This window comes from Chrysochloris asiatica, unplaced genomic scaffold, assembly GCF_000296735.1.
Source record: "Chrysochloris asiatica unplaced genomic scaffold, ChrAsi1.0 scaffold00006, whole genome shotgun sequence".
Classification (NCBI taxonomy): domain Eukaryota; kingdom Metazoa; phylum Chordata; class Mammalia; order Afrosoricida; family Chrysochloridae; genus Chrysochloris; species Chrysochloris asiatica.
In genome coordinates this window covers 20,274,441-20,296,465 of record NW_006408524.1, presented here as the reverse complement: position 1 = coordinate 20,296,465, position 22,025 = coordinate 20,274,441, and the positions used below count along the sequence as shown (strand labels likewise).

At 47.8% G+C, this 22,025-nt stretch overlaps 1 protein-coding gene across 1 annotated transcript; it reads left to right on the top strand.

The window, feature by feature from the left end:
* Positions 1-636: 636 nt before the first annotated feature.
* GHRHR (growth hormone releasing hormone receptor) lies at positions 637-20,038 on the top strand. The gene is made up of 13 exons (XM_006832158.1): positions 637-693; positions 4,097-4,199; positions 4,332-4,439; positions 9,739-9,836; positions 11,579-11,676; positions 12,470-12,602; positions 14,573-14,726; positions 15,001-15,061; positions 15,539-15,608; positions 16,402-16,493; positions 16,987-17,116; positions 17,783-17,824; positions 19,913-20,038. The coding sequence occupies exons 1-13, from the start codon at positions 637-639 to the stop codon at positions 20,036-20,038; spliced, it is 1,272 nt and encodes a 423-aa protein (XP_006832221.1).
* The last annotated feature ends 1,987 nt before the right edge of the window (positions 20,039-22,025 follow it).

Here is a 22,025-nt window from a genome sequence, read left to right as displayed (position 1 = left end):
GGGATCGCCAACCAACCTGAGGGCTCCCCAAAGGTAGAGGTCTCCTTTCTCTCTTCTGGAGTCCTCTCATCTGGCGGGGGTGGGGTAGGGGGGTGTCTCTCTACTCTGTTGGCATTAGTTCAGTGGTAGAAGAGCTGGGTTTGATTCCCAGGCAATACACTCTATATGCAGCCATCACCGGTCTGTCGGTAAAGGTACACAAGCTGTAACGATGTACAGACTGAACAGACAAGGAAGAAAAGCCTGGCTATCTATTGCTGAAAATCAACCAATGAAAACCCACCGGATCATAAAGGGATGATGCAGGACTGAGCAGCATGGTTACGAATAATGACCAACTGGGGAATGCTTGCCATTAGGACAAACATAGGCTGGCTTGCAGACAAGGTAGAAGTGGGTGGAGGTCCCAGCCCCTCCCTGCTGGGGATGTTTCAGCCCCAGAGCCAGGACTGAGTTGGAGGAGGTGCCTTGCAACCCTGGTGAATATTCAGCCAGTTCTGTCCCCTTTGCTGGCTCCTGCCTATGCAAACAGCCTCCTAGGAAGGCAGGCTGAGGGTGGCTGCAGAAGGGGACAGACCTAGGAGAATAAGTCAGGCGGAGGTTCCCTGGGCCATCGGAGGTGCTGCTGAGTGCACTATGGACCGGCGGACGTGGGGCATTCTCCTCCTCTGCTTGTGGAGTCTCTTACCTACTGTGAGTAGCTGCCTCAGACCCTCCTGTCTCTCCCACAGAGCTCTGGATCAGGGTGCTCCACGACAAGATGGGAGTTCAGCTGGAGTCTGCTGAGAAGCCCTCTGCCCTTGTCTTGAATAGGAGCCCCTGCTACTCAGGTTCAGGCCCTGGGTTGGAAAATTCCAGACTTTTGGTGTCATCTCTGGGGGGATGTTCTTGGTGCTGAGCAGAGAGCACCTCCCTGCTCCTTCCCCTCAGAGCCTGTCTGTGCCCTCTGGGGGCCACTCGGACCTGTCTGCCCCAAGGCATGCCTCAGAATTGGAGAAAGAAATTCAGCCCCAATTTCTCACATCCCAAGCGTCCTCTTCCTCTCACCTTTGAGTTGAATCCAGCTCATGGTGACCTTATGTGTGTCAGATTAGAACTGTACTCTATAGGGTGGCAGCAGAAGGGGACAGAGAGTGGTTATTATTGTTAAGAGCTGTCGAGCCAGTTCGGACTCATAACGACCCTGTATAGGGTTTCCGAGGAGCGGCTGGTGAGTTTGAATGGCTGGCCTTGTGGTTCAGACCGACTTTGAAGTCCAGTGCATTAACTCACAGCGCCACACTAGAACTCCCCATAGGGTTTATAGTGACTGATTTTTCAGAAATAGATCTCCAGGTGTTTCTTCCAATGCACCTCTGGCGTACCTAGACCTCCCAGCTTTCAGTTAGTAGCTGTGTGTTAACTCTTCACACAACCTGGGGACTCTGTCTCTCAGCTATGCATCTCCAAGTGTCACAAACACACTACCTTCTACTAAGATTTCCAGGGCCTCTGTCTCCCCATGATTCCTTGAACCACACTCCAATTCTGATGTTTCTTTTATGAGTGTGGCCAGCACTGGCCTTGGACCAGGAACTGAGTAGCATTTGGAGAGCCAGCTGCTCCCCTCTGTCATTTGGGGGACTCTTCCTCTCACAATATACCTCTTAGAAGCCTTTGGTGGCCAAATGTTGCTCTGAGGTGTAGAATGCTAGAGGACAGTTCCAAGGACAGAGGGATGGGCTGCAATTATCAAGTGGACATTGCACAAGGCAGCGGGGACCAGGAGGGGAGCCACAGGAGCTGAGTGAGTAGCCTCAGCTCTCAGGATCCCCTCAGAACCCCATGGACCGAGACCTCCTCTTCCGCTGTTGCCCCAGCTCTATGCCTTATTGGGAGAGGCTGTCATCCTTAGCCCCTGTGCTGCAACTGATCCCATGGACACAGGCTTGAACTCTGCCTGTCTCCATGAAACTTGCTGTGTAGCCCAGGGCAAGTTCCTCACCCTTCCCAAGCTCCTCTTGTGCCTTTTGTAAAGTGGGGCAACTCACAGTGTTGCTGTGCCTCGAGTGAGAGCAGTTTGTCCAAGACTGGGCATGGGAACAATGCATGGACCTTCTCTACCCTCTTCATAGCGTAAGGAGTCCCCCCATCCTTCTCATCTGGTGGTCATTCGGCAGTCAAAGCCAGTACTTCCTGATTCAGGATCCAGCACCACAGGTGAGGCCAGTGCCCAGGGAGATGGAGTCTGCCCTCAGGAGACAGTGAATTCAGTATGAGAGCCGAGGTGGTGTGGGAGTCACCTTTGGGTCAGTTCTGAAGTGGGTCTCCTTCCTAGTCCCATGGTGCCCTACGATGGTTTCATGCCCTGGGTCATTCACTGGGCTTCCCTGAGGAAGTATGGGGGCTGTCTCTCCATCTTCTTGGTGGGGCCTGTCATTGATACCTTAGTCTCTCTGGCCTCAGTGGCTCTTCAAACAGGCTCTCATATGTCCCAAGAAGGGCTGGGACTAAACAGATAGTAGGCAAAAAGGAAGAATGGGTAGACACAGCAGCTCTCCAAGTATCCCTGGGTTACGACTGGACTGCTGGATAAGAGCATTACAATTAGACTTTCCTGCCTTCCCACCTTCCTGCATTCCTGGATGTAGTATGCTGCAGGCAGATGAAACTGGGCCCCCCTTAGGTCTGGGGTCACTGAGTCTTGGGGAGAAACCACCCAAGCAGAGACTTGGAACCTGGGCAGTGATTGGCATGTGTAGCCCGAGGCCCCATAGAGCCACGCAGGAGATGGCGGACTTGAGCAGTTGAGTCCAAGCTGGGTTTTTGGCATCAGGTCAGGGACTGGAGTAGCCTCCCCTTCAGAGACAGGGATGGTAGAGGTGGCCACACTTGCTAGTCTGGGTCTCTTGATCCTCTCCTAGAACATTGGTCTGCATCAAGGTTTGTGGGTCCCTCCTGGGTGGTCACCCACTGTCCACTGTCCCCACACTGGTGTTCAATGTCCCCACTGTGATTCCAGTCCCTGTCTTATATCTCCTGTACTCTTCATGGGCTTCAACTAGACTGTTGTTACAGTTTTCGCTGAGTTGGCTTCGACTCAGGGTGACCCCATGTACAACTTAACAAGACGTTTCATGGTCCTGCTCCAATCTCATGAAAGTTGTTGTTGTTGTTGTTAAGTGCCGTCGAGTCGGTTCCGACCGATAGCCACCCTGTACAGGGTTTCCGAGATTTTTAAATTTTTACGGGAGCAGAAAGCCTCATCTTTCTCCCGTGGAGCAGCTGGTAGTTTTGAACTGCCAACCTTGCAGTTTGCAGCCCGATTCGTAACCACTACGCTACCAGAGCTTCTGTAGCCCCCTGTATTTTGAGTGTCTGCCAGCCTAGGGGACTCATTTTCTAGTAGTATGTTGGACAATATTGTGTTGTGATCCATAGGGCTTTGTTGGCTAATTTTTGTAAGTAGATCACCAGGCCTTTATTCCTAGTTTGTCTTAGTCTGGAAGTTCCACTGGGACTTGTCCGCCATGGATGATGACCTTGCAAACTATTGCACACTGCAGCAATTGTTATAGTAAAAGTGGAGTCCCAGAGAATTTTGAAGTGATGCACATGGAAGTTGTCCATACAGTTTTAATCTTTCTAAGTTTCTATTCACTTATCCATCCATCCATCCATCCATCCATCCATCCATCCATCCATCCATCCATCCATCCATTTATTAATCCGTCTCTCCATGTACCCATCCATCCATCCATGTATCCATCTATCTATCCATCCATCCATTCATTCATACATCCATTATCTATCCATCCATTCATCTCTCCATGTACCCATCCATCCATCCATCCTTCCATTCATGTATCTATCCATCCATTAATGCACCCATCTATCCATCCATCCATCCATCCATCCATCCATCCATCCATCCATATATCCATTCATCCATGTATCCAAATATCCATTCAACACATTTTATGCATGCTATGAGCCAGGCCATGTGATTAGGGCAGAGAATCAAATCAGGCTTTGTCCTGTGCTCAGGTCATTTGGACCAGAGAACCTTAAGAGAGCACCCGATAGGCTTGGCTCATCCTCTGACTCTTTGCTACAGGCACTGTTCCTCATGCATCCGGAGTGTGACCTCATCATGCAGTTGAGAGAGGACGAGCATGCATGCCTACAGGCAGCAGAGAGGATGCCCAACACCACCCTGGGTATGGGGCTGGGGATTAAAGTGGGGGCTGAAGGGTAGGAAGGGGCTTCTCTGAGATCCCTTGATCTCCTACAGTCTCCCAGTTCAGAATGCTGGATGACCTTGTTGTGGGTTGTGCCCTCTCTCTCTCTAGGCTGCCCAAGCACCTGGGATGGGCTGCTGTGCTGGCCAAAGGCAGGCTCTGGCGAGTGGGTCACCCTCCCCTGCCCAGATCTCTTCTCTCACTTCCTCTCAGAGCCAGGTGAGATGTCCTGGACATGGTGTTGGGGGAAGATGATCTCAGCTGGTCATGACAGAACATGGTGGATACATCCCTGGCTTGGGCGCAGGCCAATCTGGATCTAAACACCAGTCTCCCTTCTTCTGGTGTGTCCTTGGGCCAGCTTGTCAACTTTCTGACTTTCAACTCCTCTACTAACATGGGAATGAGAGCATCTACCACCCACAGCATGAAAATCAGTGAGCAGGAAATGTAGACACTGAATCGGTGTCTGGCATGGGGCAAATGTTCTCTGAGTATGAACAGAAGGGCTGGCTGCCCGGCTGGGGGATGGCAGGGCCTCTGTGTCTGATAGCTGCCTAGGATGGAACCACTGATCTGCCTCAGCCCCCTGAGTGTCTGAGGTGTTCAATCCCTTCAGGGGGTGAGGGGCTCCTTTGTCACCTTGCCCTTAGGTCCTTGCGGAACTCAACTTGTATCTTTCTGTTTCCTGTCAGCTCCGCAGCTTGTCTTCAAGGGAAGTGTTCTGCAGGAAAAGCTCTGTTCCCAAAAGGATCCTCTGAGCAGGTCCAACCAGGGTGCCCTGGTGAGAGGGGAGGAGTTATAATGCTGGACTCTGTTTCCCCACCCACTCGTCTCCTTTTTGAACATTTTATTGTGATTTGGATGAAAGTTAACAAAGCAAATTCATTTCCCTCCAACAGTCTATACACATTTTGTTTTGTGAAATTAGTTTTGTGATTGTAACAGAACGCTCCCTGCTTCCTCCTTGGGTTCCCTGTTTCCATTCACCCTTCTTTCCTGCCCATTCCTGCCTTTTGAGCTTTGTTTTTGGGCAAATGTTGTCCTTTTGGTCTTGTGTAGTTTATTATCCTGAGGAGTATGTTCCTCACAATTGTTATTTCTAAGCATGTCTATTTGGTTGATCTGTAAGATTGGATTCAGTTCCAGGTGTAAAGGGGGTCTAAGGACCAAGGTCTCGGAGGTGCCACCAGTTTCTGTCGGACCAATAAGTCTGTTTTTTTTTTTTTGAGTTTGCATTTTGTTCTACATTTTTCTGCCTCTGTCAAGGACCAATTGTGATGTGTACCAGAGCAATCAGTAATGGTACCTGGGCACCATCTAGTCCTTCTGGTCTCAGGATAGTGGAGGCTCTGTGTGCTTGGCTCATTAGTCCTTTTGACTAATTGTTTCCTTGAGTCTTTGACTTTCTCCACTCCTCTTTGTTGCAGATGGGAGGAGACCAATAGTTGCATCTTAGGCGGCTGCTCTCAGGCTTTTGAGACCTCAGTTACTACTCACTATAGAACGATGTAGCACATTTATGGACCATGTTATGCCAATTAATCTAGATGTCCCCTGAGACTATGCTCCTAAGCCCTAAAGCCCAATGACTCAGTCCCTCAAGGTGTTTAGCTGAGAAGTTTACCTACTTTGTTCCCTGTATGCTCTACACTATACCTGGATAGCTTTGCAGTAATACAAATACATATATAGAAAGATCTTCCACAAAACATATATATGCTCAAGGGTGTACTCCCATACTCCATCCAACTGTTCGTTTACATATCTACCGATGTATCTTGTTGTTGTTGTTAGGTGCCATCAAGTTGGTACCAATTTATAACAACCCTCTGCACAACAGAATGAAACACTGCCCCGGTCCTGTGCCAATCTCACAATTGTTGCCACATTTCAGCCCATTATTGATGCCACCACTGTGCCAATCCATCTTGTTGGGGGCCTTCTACTTTTTCTCTGACCCTCCACTTTACCAAACATATCTTTCTCCTGGTCCCTCCTAATTATATGTGCTAAGTATGAGAGACAAAATTTGACCATCCTGGCCTCCAAGGAGCACTCTGGCTATACTTCTTCCAACACAGATTAGTTTGTTCTTTTGGCAGCCCATGGTACGTTTAATATTCTCCTTCAGCACAACTCAAATGCAACAACTTTTCTATGGTCTTCTTTATTCACTGTCCAATTTTCCCATGCATATGAGGAGTCCTGGTATGGAGCTGTGGATTAATGCACCAGACTGCAAAGCTGTTTGAACTGCAAGGTCAGAGGTTCAAGCTCACCAGCTGCTCCTCGGAAACCCTATACAGGGTCGCTATGGGTCGGAACTGACTTGATGGCACTTCACAACAACAACAACAAATGAGGTTATTGAAAATACCATGGCTTAGATCAGGCTCACCTTAGTCCTCAAACTGACATCTTTGTTCTTCAACACTTTAAAGAGGTCGTCTGTAGCAGATTTGTCTAATGCAATACATCGTTCGATTTCTTGACTGATGCTTCTATGAGTATTGATGGTTGATTTGAGCAGAATGAAATCTTTGACAATTTCAATCTTTTCTCCATTTATGTGGATGTTGTTTATTACTCCAGAGGATTTTTGTTTTCTTTAAATTGAGGTGCCACCCATACCAAAGGCTGTGGGCTCCGATCTTCATCAGTAAGTGTTTTCGGTCTTCTTAATTTTCAGCAAGCAAGGCTGTATCATCTGCCTATCGCAGGTTGTTAATGAGTCTTCCTCAGTTTTCATGCCATGTTTTTCTTCATATAATCTAGCTTCTCAGATTATTTGCTCAGCACACAGATTGACTAAGTATGATGCAACAATACAACCTTGGCACACCTTTTCTAATTTTGAAACATTCGGTATTCTCTTGTTCTGTTAGAAAAACTGCCTCTTGGTCTATGTACAGGTTCCTCATGAGCACAAATGAGTGTTCCAGAATACTTATTCTCTGAAATGTCCATAGCTTGTCATAATCCACACAATTGAAAATCTCTGCATAGTCAATAAAGCACAGGTAAACATCTTTCTGGTATTCTCTGCTTTCAGTCAAGATTCATTTGACATCAGCAATGATATCTCACATCTATGTCCTCTTCTGAATCCATCTTGAACCTCTGGAACATCTTTGTCAATGTATGGTTGCAGCCATTTTTGAATCATCTTTAGCAAAATTTTACTTATATGAGATGTTAATGATATTATCTGGTGATTTCAGCATTCTTTGGATCACCTCTCTTTGGAAAAGGCACAAATATGGATCTTCCAGTTAGTTTGTCTTCCAAATTTCTTGTCATAGATGAGTGAGTGCCTCCAGTGCCGCATCAGTTTGTTAAAATATTACAATTTGTATTCCATTAATTTCCTGAGCCTTGTCATTTGCCAATGTCTTCAGTGTACCTTGAACTTCTTCCTTCAGGATCATTGGCTCTTGATCATTTGCTTCCTCTTGAAATGATTGAACATCGACAATATCTTTTTGGTACAGTGACTCTGTGCATTCCTTGCATCTTCTTTTTATGCTTCCTGCATCGTTCAATACTTTGCCCACAGAATCCTTCAATATTGTAGGTCGAGGTTTGAATTTTTTATTCAGTTCCCTCAGCTTGAGATGCTGTATGTGTTTTTCCCTTTTGACTTCCTACCTCCAGGTCTTTGCACATTTCATGATAATATTTGACTTTGTCTTCTTGAGCTGTCTTTTAAATTTTTCTATTCAACTCTTTTACCTCCTTATTTCTTCCATTTGCTGTAGTATCTCTATGCTGGAGAGCAAGTTTCAGATTCTCTTCTGACATCCATTTTGTATTTTCTTTCTTTCTTGTCTTTTTAATGACCTCTTGCTTTCTACTTGTCTGATGTTTTTTATATCATTCCACAACTCTTCTGGTCTTCGGTCTTTAGTGTTTAATGCATCAAATCTATTCTTCAGATGATCTCTAAATTCAGGTGGAGTATGTTCAAGGTCATATTTTGGTTCTTGTTTTAATTTTCTTCAGCTTCAGCTTTAACTTGCATATGAGCAATGATGGTCTATTTCGCAGTCTCTCCCTGTCCTTGTTTTGGCTGATGACATAGTGCTTTCCCACTGTTTCTTTACACAGATGTAATAAATTTGAGTTTTGTGTATCCCATCTGGTGAGGTCCAGGTGTATAGTCATCTTTTATATTGTTTTAAAAAAGGCATTTTCAGTGAAGAAATCATTGGTCTTGCAAATTTCTATCATGTGATTTCCAGCATTGTTTCTAACACCAAGACCATATTTTCCCACCACAGTTTTTCCAACCTTTGCATTCCAATCACCAGTAATGATCAATACATCTTGATTGCATGTATGATCGATTTCAGACTGGAGAAGTTGGAAGACTTCTTCAATTTCATCATCATTGGCTTTAGTGGTTGGTGTGTACATTTGAATAATAATGATATTAACTGGTCTTCCCTGTAGGCACATGGATATTATCCTATCACAGACAACATTTTACCTCATGACTGATCTTGATGTGTTCTTTTTGATGATAAATGCAATGCCATTCCTCTTCAATTTGTCATTCTCAGTGTAGTTAGCCATGTGATTGTCAGATTCAAATTGGCCTATACCAGTCCATTTCAGCTCACTAATGCCTAAGATATCAATGTTTTTGCTTTCATTTAATTTTTGACAATTTTCAATCTTCCTAGCTTCATACTTCATACATTCCATGTTTTGATTTTTAATGAATGTTTACAGCTATTTCTCTTCATTTTGAGTTGTGCCCCATCAGCAAATGCAGGTCCCAAAGGCTTTACTCCATTCACATCCACACGATCAACTCTACTTTGAGGAGGTAGCTCTTCCCTTGTTATATTTTGAGTGCCTTCCAACATGAGGGGCTTATCTTCTGACACTATATCTGACAACATTCTGGTGCTCTTTGTCATGTTTCAATATTCAATATCCTGGGGCTATCTGACGGTGTTCCACTGCTATTCATAAGGTTTTCAGTGACTAAATATTCGGAAGTAATCTATCTTTCCTTCTTTCTAGTCTGTCTTCATCTGGAAGCTCAGCTGAAACCTGTCCACCATGGGTGACCCTGCTGGTATTTAAAATACCCGTGGCATAGCTTTCAGAATCACAACAACATGCAAGCCTGTGTATCGACTCCTAAATTATGATCTGTTATGACTGTTATTGCAGGATTGTATATGTGATAATATTTACTGTTGTTGCCTTTTAATTTTGCATACTTCCCAGTGTCTTCATTTGCCTTGGTCATATTGTGCCAGCCTCCCCTTTATTGTGTATTGCCTTGCCTTTCACCAAGTTCATACATGTCTGCTGTCTAGTTAGTGATTTTCCCTCTTCCCATCCCATCCCTGGTAAACATAAATAATATGTGGGAAGCTTTTCTTGACTTTTGATACTAGTGCTCTCCTACAATATTTGTCTTTTTGTGATTGACTTATTTCATTCAGCATAACGTCCTCCAGGTTCATGCATGCTGTGAGAACTTCTCCTGTCTTTCCAGGGGCTGTGAAGCGGGATTGCACTATCACAGGCTGGTCCGAGCCCTTCCCGCCCTACCCTGTGGCCTGCCCCGTGCCCCTGGAACTACTGGCTGAAGAGGTAAGAGGATCCTGGCTTCTGGGATCCTTCCTGGAAGGTGTTTGCATGGGTGGTGGACTACACACAGTGAGGACCATGGTTCCCTTCTGCAGCCATCATTAGATTGTAATGATGTCACTGCAATTTCCCAGCAGATGGCAGCAAAATGCCAGAAAGAGAAAGATTCTAACTGATTTGTTCCAAGGTTACTCAAAGCCTTGTTTCTGTGTGCTTGGAGAAGAGAGGGGCAGAGGGCAGGTGTAACATGGATTGGTTACTGTCTCAATGTTGTACCCTCCTGCTGTCCAGGCCTTTGAGTGACCTTTTTTACCCTTTCCCCTGAGAAAGTTCCTCCTCCTCTTTGGTGAGTGTGTATGGCTGTGGCTTGAGTCAAGCAAAGGAAATCAAAATCCAGAACCCCAAAGCCAAACCCACTGTCACTGAGTTGATTCTAACTCCTAGTGACCCTATATAGAGTATCTGAGACTATAAGTCTTTCTGAGAACAGAAAGCCTCATCTTTCTCCTACGGAGTGGCTGGTGAGTTTGAACTTCCGACTTTGTGATGAGCAGCCCAGTCCTTATCCTACACTGTCACCAAGTGAACCCCAAACCAAACAACAACACCAAACCCAATGCCATCAAATCAATTTGGGCTCATGAGGGTTCTCAGACTGGAAGCCTTTGTGGGAGCAGACAGCCTTGTCTTTCTCCTGCGGACTGGCTGGTGGGTTCCAACCACTGACCTTGAGATTAGCAGACCAGCACATAGCCCACAGCACCACCAGGCCTTCTGAGAAGTGAGCCCAGAGACCTCTAGCTCCTCTCTCATATCTCTCGCCCTTCAGTCTGGAAAGGTAAGCACAGTCGGACTGTTTTTCCAGATTAAAGTGCTGAGTTTAGAGGAGGCTGAACCCTACAGGGGAACTGGGATTGGAGGAGCTTTAGGCCCCGCTTGCTTCCCAAACTGCACCCTCAGTTCCTGTCTCTGGGGGCAGGCTGGACTTTGATCCAAATACTGAGCAAAGCAAGTGCTTTTCCCTGCCTGCCTGTGGATGTCCCCGGCTGTCCCCTATATTGGGGACACTGTGTTCCTAAACCTCTGAGCTGGATGTTAATAAACAAGCCCAATTTCCTTTTGAGCTTTTGTAATCCCTGGAGACCTGTAATTTCTTCTGCGGCCTCTCCCTACCCCCAAGATCAACCCTGAGCATGAGCAGTCTCAGATTACCCCGTAAGCAAGGTAAGCACAGGATTAGTTGTGCTTACTAATCTGTAGTAAACAATTTCACATTTTCTCACCACATCAAAGATTCAACTTCTAGGTCAGCTGGCCTCTGTCTCTCTTCCAACCCCACAGCACCTTCCTACAGAATCAAAATCTCTTTTCCAATTTTCCATCCCAGATAGGGCAGAGTACCCAGTAAGCAAGATGTGCACAGGCTTACTTGTGCCTGCTTACTTACTGACTTGTAGTGAGCAATTTCACCTGGGTTACCAGTTCATTGCAGACAGTAAGTTATGTTGGGTCACCCAACCCTGAGTATAAAGTTTCTGCAGCCCCTCGCTGCCCTCTCTCTGCAGGCCAGGTGGGAGGCAGATGGGAATCCAGAGCTTCAACGCCTAAGGAGGACTGCCCTTAGTAAGGAGTCACTACCCCCAGATGGGAGTTTCAAGATGCTGTTGTAAATGCTTCATTTGCCCAATTCCTGAGCCTCCCTTTCCTCAAAAGCTGAGGCCCTCTTCTGTGTCCATTCTCCCCAGAAATCTTACTTCTCCATGATGAAGACCATCTATACCATGGGCCACAGCATCTCTGTAGTAACTCTCTTCCTGGCCATCACCACCCTCATGGCTCTCAGGTTGGTATTCTCATCTCAAAATCTCATCTCATCTATGCTCAAGAACCTTCAATGAGTCCCTATTACCTGGAAGACCCAGTCTGATTCCTTGCCTGGATATTTGAGAGTTTCCCAGAGCTAGATACTTTGTCCATTTCTAAAATTTCCTTCCCTACCTGCATCCCCTATCGCTTTATACACAAGAACTCATTCCCAACTCCATACCTCTGCTCCCATGGTTTCTATTTATGGGAATGACTGCCTCCTTCTTTCTCAATGTCTTTATATCTGTTAAAATTCAAAGGCCAGTTCCCAGATGCTTCATAGAAGCCTCTTTGCCTCCTCCAAAGGCAAGGAACAGCTCATTTCAACTATTCCAACCTTCTGACCATCACCTCCTTTGAAGGTCCATCCTGCCGAGTCTGAGCCCTCTACTCCAGCCCCTGACCACACACAGCCTGTGCTGTTCTCTGTCTCATAGAGATGAGTCTCATGAAGATCCAGGAGACTTTCATGGGCAGTACCCTTGTTTCCATCTCTGTCTTCCAGACTCTGAGCTCCCTAAAGTCAGGATCTGTTTTTTTCCACTGTCCCCGCAATGAGACTGAGCTGAGGGCTCTGGTTGGTCTGATGTCCTGTAAAGCTAAAACGGAGGCCTTCAGTTCACTTTACTTCACTTCAACTCAGCTCAACTTCAGTTCAATCCAATCCAACTCAACTCAGTTCACCCCGCAGCACTGTTGAACCCACTAAAGTACACCAGAAGTTCTTCTTCCACCTGGCCTCCTGTTTCTCATCTTATCACCCCCTCCAGGCGGCTCCACTGCCCCCGGAACTATATCCACACCCAGCTGTTCATCACCTTCATCCTCAAGGCGGGAGCTGTTTTCCTGAAGGACGCCACCCTTTTCCACAGCGACAACACGGACCACTGCAGCTTCTCCACCGTAACAGCCAAGGGGGTGGGGTAGGGTGGGTTAAAAACCTAGATGAGACTGTCCATTGCTGACCTGAGACTGGGCCACCCCAGTTCCCCAACAGGGAAGGGCTGTCACTGCTCTGCCCTCTCCCCAATCAGGCCTAAGTCCCTGTGGCCAGAGCAACACGCCAATCAATCCTTGTCGTTCTCCACAGCCCTCTCTCTGCTGCAGACTCTGCAGTCTCCTTTCCCCTCCACGATCTGTGTCCCAGTCTAGCCCTTGTTTCATCCCTCCAAGGAGGGTCTGTGCCTAGGGGTGGAGCTGGGGGTGGGGAAGAGAGAAGCAGACAGGGCTTCCAGGGAACACCATGCACACAGATGATGGGCCTGCCAGGTGCAGGAAGTGGAGAGCTGGAGGAGAACACAGAGAAGGCTGCTGGGAGAAGGTGGCTTTGGAGCTGGGTTGCCAGCAATGACAGGAAGACTAGGAGAGAGGACACATCAGAGGGAGGGACTGATGTGAACAAACTCTCAGAGGGCAGATTACCTGGGCCAGGCCTAGGAAACTGACAAACCAGAATGGGAAAACGGATGGGGAAGATAAGAGAAGAGTGAAAACAAAACAAAAAGGAAATTGGGCAGAAAGCTGAGGCCCAGCTGCTCTAAAACTGCAGAAAACAAACAGATAAGTGAGTGAACATACCAGCCAATGCCCTTAATTAATGAATGAAATAATGAATAATAATAATATACATCAGGCCTTTATGATGTGTCAGATATTTGCACTCAGTGATTTATGCATATTATCTCTTTAAATCTTCAAATGGTCTGAAGAAGATAGTCTGTCCTGAATCCCCTCTTGTAGAGAGAGACTGAGGTGCAGGGAGAGACCCTGGCATTTGGCTTAGTGTGGTGCAGGGCGCAGATGGTGGCCCCTCTAAGTTCAGAACCACCCTCTCAGAGTTGCTGGTGATGTGCACAGGAAACCTGGAGGAAGGCAGGGTCCTCAGGAACCAGCTCATGGCACTGAGCTGCGTGTGATTATGCCCTTCCATAGCCCCAGCTCTAGGGATGGACAGTGGCTGGCTCGAACTGTTAGCATGTTTGATTGCAAACCAAAATGTTGGTGGTTTGGGTCCACCCAGAAGTGCCTTGGAAGAAAGACCTTGGCCATCTATGTCCAGAAATTCAGACATTGAAGGCCCTGTGAGCACAGTTCTACTGTGACATACATGGGTCTCCATAAGTCAGAATCAACTTGAGAGTCACAGGTTTGGTTTTGGTTTTAAGGATGAATTTTAAGGAGCTCAGGAAGGATGGGGTGGGTGGGGAAGGCACAGCAATTCTTACAGTTTGTTGTTGTTAGGTACCATCTAGTCGGTTCGGACTCACAGCGACTCCTGTACACAACAGAATGAAACACTGCCTGGTCCTACACCACCCTCACAGTTGTTGTTGTGTGGCCAAGTGTCACTCCATCTTGTTGAGAGTCTTCCTTTTTATTTGTTTATTTTTTTGCTGACCCTCCACTTTATCAAGCATAATGTCCCTCTCCAGGGACTGGTTCCTTCTGATAATATGTCTTACAGAGAATTTCCTTTTAATTATTATGACAAAGCCATAAGATGTTGCTGCTGTTGTTAAGTGCTTTTGAGTCTCTTCTGACTCTTAACAACCCTGGATAGGGTTTCTGAAGTGTGACTCAAGGGTTTGAACCACCAACTTTGCAGTTAGCAGTCCAGTGCTGATCCTATAGTGCCCCACTAGCACTCTGTGTTGGTTTCCCTTTTACAGAAGACAAGTTCAGGTATAGTGGGCTTCACACTGCTAATGAGTGGTAGGATTGGAACCTAGGGTGTCTGGATCCCCAAATCTGTGCTCTTATATACTACACCATAACACCACACTTGACTTCATGGTGAGAGGCCTGAGTGGGGTGTCTTGGGCAGGGTGCCCAGTGGTGTCCCTGTTCTGAAACACCCAGGCCTCCACCCTCAGGCTCTGTGCAAGGTCTCAGTGGCTGCCTCCCATTTTGCTACCATGACCAACTTCAGCTGGCTGTTGGCCGAAGCCGTCTACCTGAACTGCCTCTTAGTCTCCACGTCTCCCAGTGTGCGGTGCCCTTTCTGGTGGCTGGTTCTTGCTGGCTGGGGTGAGCCCAAAGGCTGTGTTTGGGTGTGGGGAAGGAGGAAGAGGGCTAGGAAGGCCAGAGAGCTCACACAGAAGTTCCTTAACTTATTGATGAAGAGCTGAGGCCCAGAGAGGGAGAGGACAGACCACAGCTGCACAGCAATGTGTGGGGAAGGGAATCAGGCCTCAGGCTTTCCCGGGCCTTGACTGCATGGCTGGCGAGGGGTGGGAGCAGGGTGGGACTCAGAGTCTCCAATGCAGACACCTCATTCATGTCCCCTCTACGGTCCACACAGGGTTCCCCCTGTTCTTCACCATCACCTGGGTGGGCTGCAAGTGGGCCTTCGAGGACATTGCGTGAGTGTGACCTGTAAGGGCGTGGAGGGGACAACTGGGGAATTTGGCTGCTCTCCAAATTGGCAAGAAGGGAGAAGCCTTGGGTTCTACTTTCAGGGAATTAACAGGCTGGGGTCTGGAGGAGGTCTTGGAAAGGGCAGAGAGAGGAGGGCTGAGGGTTTGGGGACTGAGGGCCCACAGGTTGTAGATGGAACCGAGTGAGGGTCTCCTGAAAGAGGGGAAGTGTTGGGTTCAGCAAGATAATAGCAAACCCAAGTTCATCCATCTCGAAGGAGAGATGTACGTATGGGTGCTCCTTTGAAAGTGGGGCGGCTAGTTGGCTGAGAGAGGCGATAAGGCTGAAGGGGACGTGGGGGTGAGGTCAGAAGACTTGAATGCTGGAGCAAGGAGAGCCAGCCTGGAGGCCAAGCGGCCATAGAGATGAGAGGAGGAAGAGACTGGGACTTTGGCATCCTCCCTGATTTGTTCTCTCCCCAGGTGCTGGGACCTAGACAACAGCTCCCCCTACTGGTGGATCATCAAGGGGCCTATCATCCTTTCAGTCGGGGTCAGTCTCTGAGGCCTGTACCCTTTGTTTTATTCACTCAACCTCCCTAGTCCACCAAGGAGCTGACCACAGCAGGAACCACAACTCTAGGCTGGAGGTCAGGAAGGCTGGGTTCCAGTTCTCGAGGACACCCTTTATGGGGTACCGCCAGGGGTTGGTCTTGATTATCACTCAGGCCGCTGACAACTCGGAGTTTTGATGGTTGTGGTAGGTCAGGCACTACTGCAGCTAGAGGAGACGGTGCAGATAGGTGGGGTCCTACAGGGAAGTCTGCTCCCACACACAGCAAGAAACAGCTCCAACTGATGGCATGGCTTCAGTGACAGCCGGAAGTTTTTTTAGCTCAGTATTGTGTAAACTGAAGGATACCTAATTTATACCAGGACCTCAGGACTGGAGAAGGTGGGGACCTGAGCCCACCCTACTCTCCAAGGCTTGCCTGTGAGACCTCTTGATACAGGGGGAGGAGTAGTTCTGAGTGTCCATCCACCTACCCATCCCCATGTATCCAGTATTTGGGATTTCTAATCCCCAAAGAAGAAACACTGGTGGCTCTGTGGGTTAGGCATTGGACTGCTAACTCTAAGATCAGCAGTTCAAACCTGTGGGAGAAAGATGAGGTTCTCTGCTCCTGTAAAGATTACAGATACTGGAAATCCTATACAGAGTTTCTGTGAGTCAGAATCGACTCAAAGGCAGTGGGCTTTCATCCCCGGAGAGGTTGGGTCCCCTCTCAGGTCATTCCAGGCTAGCTTCTGACTTGTTTTCCATCTTCCTTCACTTCTATTTCCAGGTGAACTTTGGGCTTTTTCTCAATATTATTCGCATCCTGTTGAGAAAGCTGGAGCCAGCACAGGGCAGCCTCCACAACCAGTCTCAGTACTGGTACTTGTACCGTGTGTGTGTGTGTGTGTGTGTGTGTGTGTGTGTGTGTGCGTGTTGGGGTTCTGGGGACAGGCAGTTGGAGAGGGGGGTCAATGATGAGCCTAGCCCCACACTGCTCCCTGTATCTCCAGAGAGAGATTTGATCTCTGCCTATAAGGAGCCACATAGCACAGATGTGGGCAGGGATTTAGTTTTATGGTAGAATGCAGGTATGGAGAGTGAATTAAGGTAGACTTCCAGGAGGAAATGGTCTTTGAACTGACCATAGGATTTTGACTGGGATAAACTGGGATAAGAACCTATTTGGCGAGAGGAATGGAGGGATCCAGGGTCCAGAAGTAAGGGGATCCAAGGTGTGTGTGTGGAGAATGAACCCCTCCAGGGTGGCTGATACACTGAATGGAAAAGAGGATGGGGTGAGAGGTGAGGGTGAGTAGGGACCCCTAGTGGGAGCAAACTTTGAAGGATTCCTAGGACTTGTCCTCTCCTGCAGGCGTCTCTCCAAGTCAACACTTCTCCTCACCCCTTTGTTTGGAATTCACTACATCATCTTCAACTTCCTGCCAGACAATGCTGGCTTGGGCATCCGCCTGCCCCTGGAACTGGGGCTGGGCTCCTTCCAGGTGAGAGACCTTCACAGGTCCTGCTTCACAGAGACCTGGGTCACAAAGGAGGTGCTGCTACCCACAGGTCTTGGTTGACAGGTCTTGGTGGGGTGAGGATTATTAGGTCAGTTATTCTTTCATTTGCCTACCTGTACATCTATTCAACTGTTCATCTGCCGGTCTATCTTCTATCTGTCCATCCGTCCATCCATCCATCCATCCATCCCATAATCTACCCATTCATCCCATCCATACATCCATCCAGATCTATTCACCCATCTACCCATCCATCCATCCATCCATCTATCCATCATATTCATCCCATAATCCACCCATTCATCCCATCCATCCATCCTATTCACCCATCTACCCATCCATCCATCCTTCTATCTATTTAACCTTTACTGAGTACCCATTATCTGATAGACTCTGTGCTCAAGAGATGCAGAAATAAAAGTGTCAGATAAATGAAACCAATAGAAGAGTTGTGGTGATCACCTTCTGTGATGATCACATTAGACACTATGTGTGGCACACAGTAATTATAATGTACCTGAATTCTCTTTTTGTGTAGACCTGATCCAAGCCATAGCCTGGATGTGGGTGGGAGAGAGGTTGTAGACGTCAGACAACTTGAGTTGAGACCAACATGTGTCATCGAGTCTGTTCTCTTTGGTCCCACAGGGTTTCATCGTTGCTATCCTGTACTGCTTCCTCAACCAAGAGGTGTGTGAGTCTCCAGGTTCCCCCTTACTCATCAAGCCCACCCCTCCCAACAGTTCCAAACCCTCTCACTCCTTATTAGGCCCTGAAGACCCTAGCCCACACCAACCTGTCCCCTGTGATCCATTGCGAAAAATCTGGCCTAAACTCCTGGATCATCCTGAACCTGAATGCTTCATGGAAAGATATTTTATCCACCCCTCTACTTGGATGGACCAAGTTATACTGTCCACTCACCAGGTGGTGCAGGAGGCCTGTTAGGGGTCAGGAGAAGGATCTGTAAGTGGGGTAAATAGATTACCTAATTTTATGCTCCTCCTGTGGCGCTGTGGGCTAATGCATCAGACTGCAAAGATGTTTGAACTGCAAGGTTGGTGGTTCAAGCTCACCAGCTGCTTCTTGGAAACCCTATACAGGGTTGTTATGGGTCAGAATCAACTCGATGACAATTCAACAACAACAACAACATTAATCATAAAGGAGAGTGAGTAAAGGATAAGTGATCTGGGGGACAGACTTTCAAAGAGAACAGACATAGGAACCAACAAAGTCAGGGCCCCAGAGATAAACAGTAATTTGCAGAACCAAAGAGCAGGATCCAGAGCAGAGTCTAGGAAACTGATGGCGAGTCGCTAGAAGAAACACAGAAACCAGAGCCAGCAGAAGGGAGTGGCACAGGAACCGATGGACTAGATGGTATCAGTGCTCATGAAAGGTGGCAGGGACAGAAAACGTCCCATCTAAAGGACGCCTGAAATGTCCCATCCAAAAGACACTGTGCACTTTTCCTTCAGGACAGACTTGTTTTGCAGGGGAAACAGTTCCTTGGTAGACTTTAGCTCAGTGCCCCAAATCCCCTCAGCCAGGGTCACGGGCTCCCTCTGGTGGTGATGGATTTTCCGCTGGCTCTGCGACCTGGTGTGGTGCTGTGGGCTAATGCGTCAGACTGCGAAGTCATGTGAACTGAAAGTCGGTGGTTCAAGCTCACCAGCTGCTCCTTGGAAACCCTATACAGGGTCGCTATGGGTTGGAATTGACTCGACAGCACTTAACAACAACAACTGTGATCTGTCCAGGGAGCATGGTGGCTCTGTAGGATAAGCACTGGACTGAGAGCCACAAGGTTTGAGCCTACCAGCTGCTTCACGGGAGCACAAAGAGGCTTTCTACTCCTGCAAGATTTACAGCTTCAGAAACCCAGAGTCAGACTGACTGGATGGCACTTAACAACAACTGCAAAGTGCCTAAGACTTAGTTGCCTTCAGTGGATCAGTACCTCCATGTGACCTGCCACCTAGCTCCCTCCTTTCTGACTCTTCTGTCTGTGTCTTATGCCACCTTATTTGGTGTCTAGGATGCAGACAAAAATGCAACATTTGGGTATCATGGGAGCAGCCCTTGCTGGGGCTGGTACAGTCTGTGGTGGGATTTCCAGAGAAATCTGTGATGAGTTCTATCAGGAAGCAATTTTGCTTATACACCTCTGGTGACCAGGAACTTACTACCTACCCAAATGGCTCTTTATGTGGTTAAGTAGCTGCGAGAAAGTTCCTCTTCATGTTAAGTAAAAATCTGTCTTCTGTTTACTTATCACCACAGCCTTACCTCCTTCACATCTCTAGAGCAGCCCTTTGGAGGTGTGGAGATGCTGACTGGTTCCCAAAAGGCCATTTTTCTTCCCTTCCCCCAATCCCCTCAACTGCAGCTCCCCAGACAGCATGCTCCTTCCTCTGACCAGACCCTCAGGGCAGGTTTCCAGTGGCCACAGTTCAGCTCACAGGCAGAGGTCAGCATTGAACACCAGGACTGGGAGGGTGTAAGTCTAGAAAGAGAGATGTGCAGAAGTTATCTAGCCAGGAACTCAAGAAGTCATCCCACCCATGTCTTCACTGATAAAGGGCCAAAGGAAGTGACCAGAAATGCTCACAGAAGGAGGAAGCCGTGTCTTCCAGGGACAGAATTTAGTAGTGTCTTCTCCGGCTTGGTCTCTGTTTCTCCTGCGTGGGCTCTCCCTGCACCTACTGTCTCGCCCAGGTTGAGTCGAGAAGCAGCTACAGGGCATTTCTGACATTTTCTGTCTTGTCTATGAAGGTGAGGACTGAGATCTCTCGAAGGTGGCATGGCCAGGACCCTGAGCTTCTGCCAGCCCGAAGGACTCCCACCAGATGGACAATGCCATCCAACTCGGGGGTGAAGGTGCTGACATCTGTCTGCTAGGCTGGCCACTGGGCACTGCACAAGTCCACACCTGAGCTTGGGCAGCTATGATGGCCCGCCATCCTTCAGGAAGCCAGAGAGACCTGCATGCCTAAGAGCCCTCAACCCCCAACCTTCACCCTGCCCACAAGCAGGGCAGGGGCAGCTCTGAGTCATCATTCTTCCTCCCAGACCTGGGGCTACAGCCCAAAGCCCACGGCTGCCCATGGCTGTGTAACTGACAGATATCTGGGTGAGGGAATGAATGGGAGAAATTCTGCATCTTCTATCTGGACTTCAGGTACCAAGAGCCCTGTCTCAGTCCTATCTCAGTTCATGTCACGCTTGTCTGTGCATGGGCCCTCTCTGATCTGATTTTATTTTAAAAAGTATTATCTTTTAGCCTTACTCTTCATTCCTCCTGCCCAATAGGCACCTGTTCCAATGTGTTTAATGTAAAGATGTATGCTGCTGTGTCTTCTTGCAAAGTATGTAATGTTTACTGCATCTCTTTTATTCATTTATATAAATGGTGTTGGTTACATGCCTCATCCTCCTCTTACTAATGTTTTCCCCTCGCTCTGTTTTGATGAGATCCCCACTTTGCTGTGTGCGCATCTGGTCCATTGTTTCTGACTGCTGCAAGGGACCATGGGGTGTCATCACCCATATGATTCCCAGCCGGTCTCTCCTCCCACCACCACTGCGGTGACCATTCACGTTCCTGACTGCTCGTGGACCTGTGAGGGCTTTTCTCTGAGACACACACCCGGGGCAGAAATGCGGTTTAACCTGATAAGCAGTGCCAGATGGTTCTCCAGAATGAATGCAAAATCCACCCTCCTACCAGCAGCTCTCGAGATTTCTCCATCCTCATAGTTGCACTGACATTCGGTGAAATCCAGTCTTTTAGTGTTTGTGAATCAAATGGGTGTAAAGTGACATCTCATTGTTGCTGAAATGTGCATTTCTTTGATAGCTAAAGAGTGGGAGCATTTCTGTATCTGTTAGTCTTTTGAGTTTACTCTTCTAGAAATTGCTTGGATCCCTTTTTCCATTTTTACCCCCAGAGTCGAGACTGCTGAGCTCTAGGTCTTGTCCTTATGTGCACCCTCCTATACCCTCACTTGCTGCCCCCCACCCAAGGAGGCTCCATCCCTCTCCCACCATATTCTGTGGCAGTAGAGGAGAGGATAAACCCTGGTCACTGCCCTTGAACAATAATGGGTGAGTGGGGAAAAAGGGGTTTCTGGTACAGAAAACAGGCAGAAATGGATGAAGGTCAGAATCAAATCTCTCCCTTTCTTTGCCTGGAGACCCTTTGTGGTGCAAACAGTTAACACACTGGGGTGTTAAAAAGAGGGCATTGGAAGGAAGGTTTGGTGAGCTACTGAAAAATCAGCCATTGAAAATCTCATGAGGCATAGTTATACTCTGACATACATGGAGTCCAACATGAACTGAGAGCAACTGGGTCATTTCTGGTTCCTTCCTTGTCTATCCACAGTCCTCACAGTCCTGCAGAACTCATTCCACTCTTCCGCTTCTAGGACGAGTTCCCTCTCAATACCAATCTTCCATGTCCTTCTTCCTTTTTCCCCACTCTAGACTCCAAGAGTTTAAATCTTCCTCTCAAACCCTTGCCCACCTGTATGGATTGTTGTTGTTGTTGTTAGGTGCCATCGAGTCGAAACACTGCCCGATCCTGGACCAACCTCACTATTGTTGCCACGTTTGAGTCCATCGATGCTGCCACTTGGCCAATCCATCTCGTTGGGGGTCTTCCTCTTTTTCTCTGACCAAACATGATATCCTTTACTAGGTGCTATTTTCTTGTCTAGGTCCTAGTCTGGGTTCTTCCCCTCTCCATGAAACCCTGAGTGGCGACTTTCTCTTCTACACAAAGAATCTGCTTTCTCTTCTACTGCCCTGGGCAAGGTCCATATGCCCTATGCACTGGGGACAGAAAGAACGGGCTTTCTTTCCTCACAATGTATGGATGTGCAAG